Genomic DNA, 4028 nt, shown 5'->3' on the forward strand with positions numbered 1-4028 from the left:
ATTGCTAAGTGTGGTGTTAAACAACAAGCAAGCAAACAAACAAACAAACAAACATAATCTCCTTCTTCCCTGTTATTGTCTTTACGTCGAACTCTCTCCCCTCAAAGACAACGCATGGGAATCAAAGAAGTGAAGTAATTTCCTGTTAGTTACATGTAGACGTTCATAATAGTACCTGTCCGGATTGACCAATGTTCGGGTTAGGGAATCAAGGATACGTAGTAATGTCCTATTTGTTACATGTAGACGTTCATAACAGTATCTGTCCGGATTGACCAATGTCCGGTTAAAGGAATCATGGGGATGAAAAATGTCCTATCAGTTGTATGTAGACGTCCGTAATAATATCTGTCCGGATTGACCAATGTCCGGATTAGGGAATCAAGGATGCGTAGTAATGTCCTATTTGTTACATGTAGACGTTCATAACAGTATTTGTCCGGATTGACCAATATCCAGATTAAGGAATCATGGGTATGAATAATGTCCTTTCAGTTGTATGGAGACGTCCATAATATATGTTCGGAATAACCAATGTCCGGATTAAGGAATCGCGAGGATGAATAATGTCCTATCAGTTGTATGTAGACGTCCATAATAGTATCTGTCCTTATTGACCAATGTCCGGATTAAGGAATCATGGGTATGAATAATGTCCTTTCAGTTGTATGTAGACGTCCATAATAGTATCCGTCCGGACAGCGAGATTTCGGGACTGATGGGGTATTACTGTATTACATATTCAGCGTACCTATCACACTCTGTGGCGCGTGTCAATAAGGTTCTTGCTTTTTCTGCAAATAAGTATCTGCACACATACAACACACATTAATTGCTTATCTATTCTTACTGGCACTGAATATTAATTGATGAATATCAGCCAAATCCTTTTTTTTCAGAGTCTTGTTGTCGTAAATCTTAAAGCAAAGCTCATGGTCCCTGATATCTGCCCACCCCCCGTATGGAACATCGTGCGTCGGTCGCCTGGGGAAATTTCCAACAATTTGAACTTTTGGCGGGAACAAATATCGCGAATTCGTTCTAAGAATATAGTCAGCTTCCTGTTTCACGCTCTCTGTGGTGCAAGACAGATTTCTATGGAAACCCTTGCATTGACCGAGATGAAAAAGCCGACTGGCTGATGGTTTCAATATTTTAAGCCCCCCGGGGATGCACGTGGCGGTCACGTGCTGTAGTGCCCAATCCCAGTTACAGTCGTCAAAAAGACAAAACGCTTTTTGACAATCTTTTAATAATTTCCAGAAATCTTTGGTGAACGCTTGACCCCTCCCAACGCCGGCGTACCAGAAGGCTCTGACAACGTCGCCTGATTGAGCAGGGTATGGTAGAGATGACGTTTTGCCCATTTCCCCCATGATAAACATCTTGCAGTCTTTGCATTCAGCATCCCTGGCAATGTTCATCTTCTTGATGAAGTATATGGTGTCCTCGGCAAGGTAGTAGTCGTCGTCAAGACGTAAGATCGTCACGCCGGGAACGTCCTTGAAAAAGGACCGTTCAAACACAAATTGAAGTTTCCACAACCAGTGATGTTTGAGTTGTGTGTGTTTGGCTTCCCTGTAATGCTGGTATCGGTCTGGGTAATCCGCATTGTTGCACTTCCGCTTCCGGGCCTCAGTTCGAGGCAGATCACGCGGACAATCGTTCAGGTCGTCACCGGGGAAGATATTATTGTAAGCTTGAATTGCATATGGGTAGAAGATTTGTAGAACGGGACAAAAATCAATTGAATCAATAATTTCAAACACAGCTTTTGAATAATAGTCGTGACTTATGACAAGAAGCGTTTCGTTTATGTACCTGTTTCTTCGGAAGGAATCAAGCTGCATCTTCAACACGTCAAGGCGGTCGTGCACCTGGACCAATATCACAACTGAATCCGGTTTGATTTTTAAGTCAAACTTTTGTCCATTCTTGATGTGCTGTTTTGCATTGATTTGTTCCACGTCCAGAGGAAACTGATTTATGTCCATCCAGTTCGGAATGCTCGGTACGTGTGGCGCTCTTGTTGATTGAAGCTGCCTCATTACATGTTTCCTGAAACTGTTTGCAGTTTCATTCAAGTATCTTTCCGCCCGACGTGACATTTTGAAATGAGAATAAATTCCAAACTTGCTGGTTATTAAATATGCAATATAGAAACACATATACCCCAAAAGAATCAAAGCGAAGAACTTCATACCCTTCTGTCGAATGAATAACCTCATTTTCTATACCGGCTACGTCGAACTCCAAATGGCGATTCTCTTCCCGTACTCTCACATGCCCCATCGTATGGAGACGTCCATCAACACAGTATCACAAGTATCACAACACACCAGTCGGGGAATGTACTATTTTTCTTTGCACCACCATACAAACTCTGAAGTGAAGTACTTCCGTACTTCCGTTCAGCGAAAGTTTCTCGACAAGTGTATCTCAAAATGAGACTCGAGTGGACAAACGCCCTCGTTTACTGTAAGGCTGAACAGTGCGATAAGAGATAACACTGTGGCCATGACACGGAGGTATGGCCCATATGATGAATCAGAATCGTTTTATCAGTTATTGTAGGTGATTAACAGACTGGGTGTATAATAATACCATTTAAAGCGCTCATAACAAGATTTTCAGCATATCTCTTGGTATTGTGAGAGAAAAACACCGAATAAGTACGTTCATCGACACATTTGGATGTGGCTCTTGTTGGATTAGCTTCGGTGTGGGTTTTAAGCCATTTTTATGAGCTAAACCTGCTCCCTCGCTGACAACACCACGCGGTTAACAGGAAGAATGCCCTGTGCGTGTTTAAAGTGGGTTGTGCATCAGGGTTTTGTTTGCCACAGAACAACACGAATGGTGATTTTGAGCATCTCCCAGGCTGTCCTGTCCTGATAATGTGTTCTGGCATATGTCATCTGGCTTCGTCAGTCTTTTGACGAGTCTCACCTGCTTAATAGAAAATATGCATTGCAGGTATTGCGTGTCATCCATGCAATCGAATATAAAAAAAATATTTTACATGATAGAGTTTTGAACGAATGTAATTTTTTTAACGTAGTCAACAAGTCCAGCTACAGTGTATATCAGGTCGGCCAGTAAATAATTTAATTGAATCTGGGCCAGGTAAACAAGTGGTTGATAGCATGAACAACGACATCTGGCAGGTTGTAGGATGTAAAAAGAATACAATTTTAGATTAAATAAATACAAAAATATCAAATAAATAAATAAATAAATAAATAAATACATGCAATAGAACAAGTTACGTAAAAACTTTCAAGATACTGTAGCTCACTGGTACATACATAACTTTAGCAATACAGAATGGAAAATGTGCTGTTTTAGAATACATGGTATTATCGATTATTGTAAAATAATATATTGACCACTATGTACCGTAAGTTATATTATGATTACTCTATGCAAAGTGTTGAAATTTTAAACTCCACATTAATTTGATAACAGTATGAAATAACAAAACAAAGAGTAAAAAGAAAACCTATGAATCAATATAAGACAACTATAAAACGCCAGAAAGGGCAACAAATGGTACTTTTAGTCACTGGATAATATTAATTAATTAGTCAAAATTGTCGTGGGTTCCAATCCCATATTCGCCCTGATTATGATCATTTGTGTGACACAATCGCCCGTAAGCATCAGAGGACCATTTCTCTTCGGGCGACGAATACTTTTATTGTTACAGATTTACAAGGTTGGTTGGTTGGTTTGTTGCTTAACGCCGCACTCAGCAATATTCCAGCAATATGACGGCGGTCTGTAAATAATCGAGTCTGAACCAGACAATCCAGTGATTGATATCATGAGCATCGATCCACACATTTAGGATCGATGATATGCATCAACCAAGTCAGCGAGCCAGACCACCCGATCCCTATAGTCACTTTTTACGGCAAGCATGGGTTGCTGAAGATCTATTCTACTCCGGAATCTTCACGGGTCAGATTTACAAGGAAATAACACGATAAGTCCAAATGCTAGTATAGGAGGCAGCGGTTCGGGCA

At 40.6% G+C, this 4028-nt stretch overlaps 1 protein-coding gene across 1 annotated transcript; it reads right to left on the reverse strand.

The window, feature by feature from the left end:
• Nucleotides 1-754: 754 nt before the first annotated feature.
• On the reverse strand, nt 755-1994 carry LOC125372467 (alpha-1,6-mannosyl-glycoprotein 2-beta-N-acetylglucosaminyltransferase-like). Its single transcript, XM_048382552.1, has 2 exons — nt 1296-1994; nt 755-808 (listed from the first exon to the last, which is right to left on the reverse strand). Exons 1-2 carry the CDS (start codon nt 1992-1994, stop codon nt 755-757), a joined length of 753 nt encoding a protein of 250 aa, XP_048238509.1.
• Nucleotides 1995-4028: the final 2034 nt, after the last annotated feature.

Source organism: Haliotis rufescens, unplaced genomic scaffold (genome assembly GCF_023055435.1).
Source record: "Haliotis rufescens isolate VD_foot unplaced genomic scaffold, xgHalRufe1.0.p SCAF_4, whole genome shotgun sequence".
Taxonomy (NCBI): domain Eukaryota; kingdom Metazoa; phylum Mollusca; class Gastropoda; order Lepetellida; family Haliotidae; genus Haliotis; species Haliotis rufescens.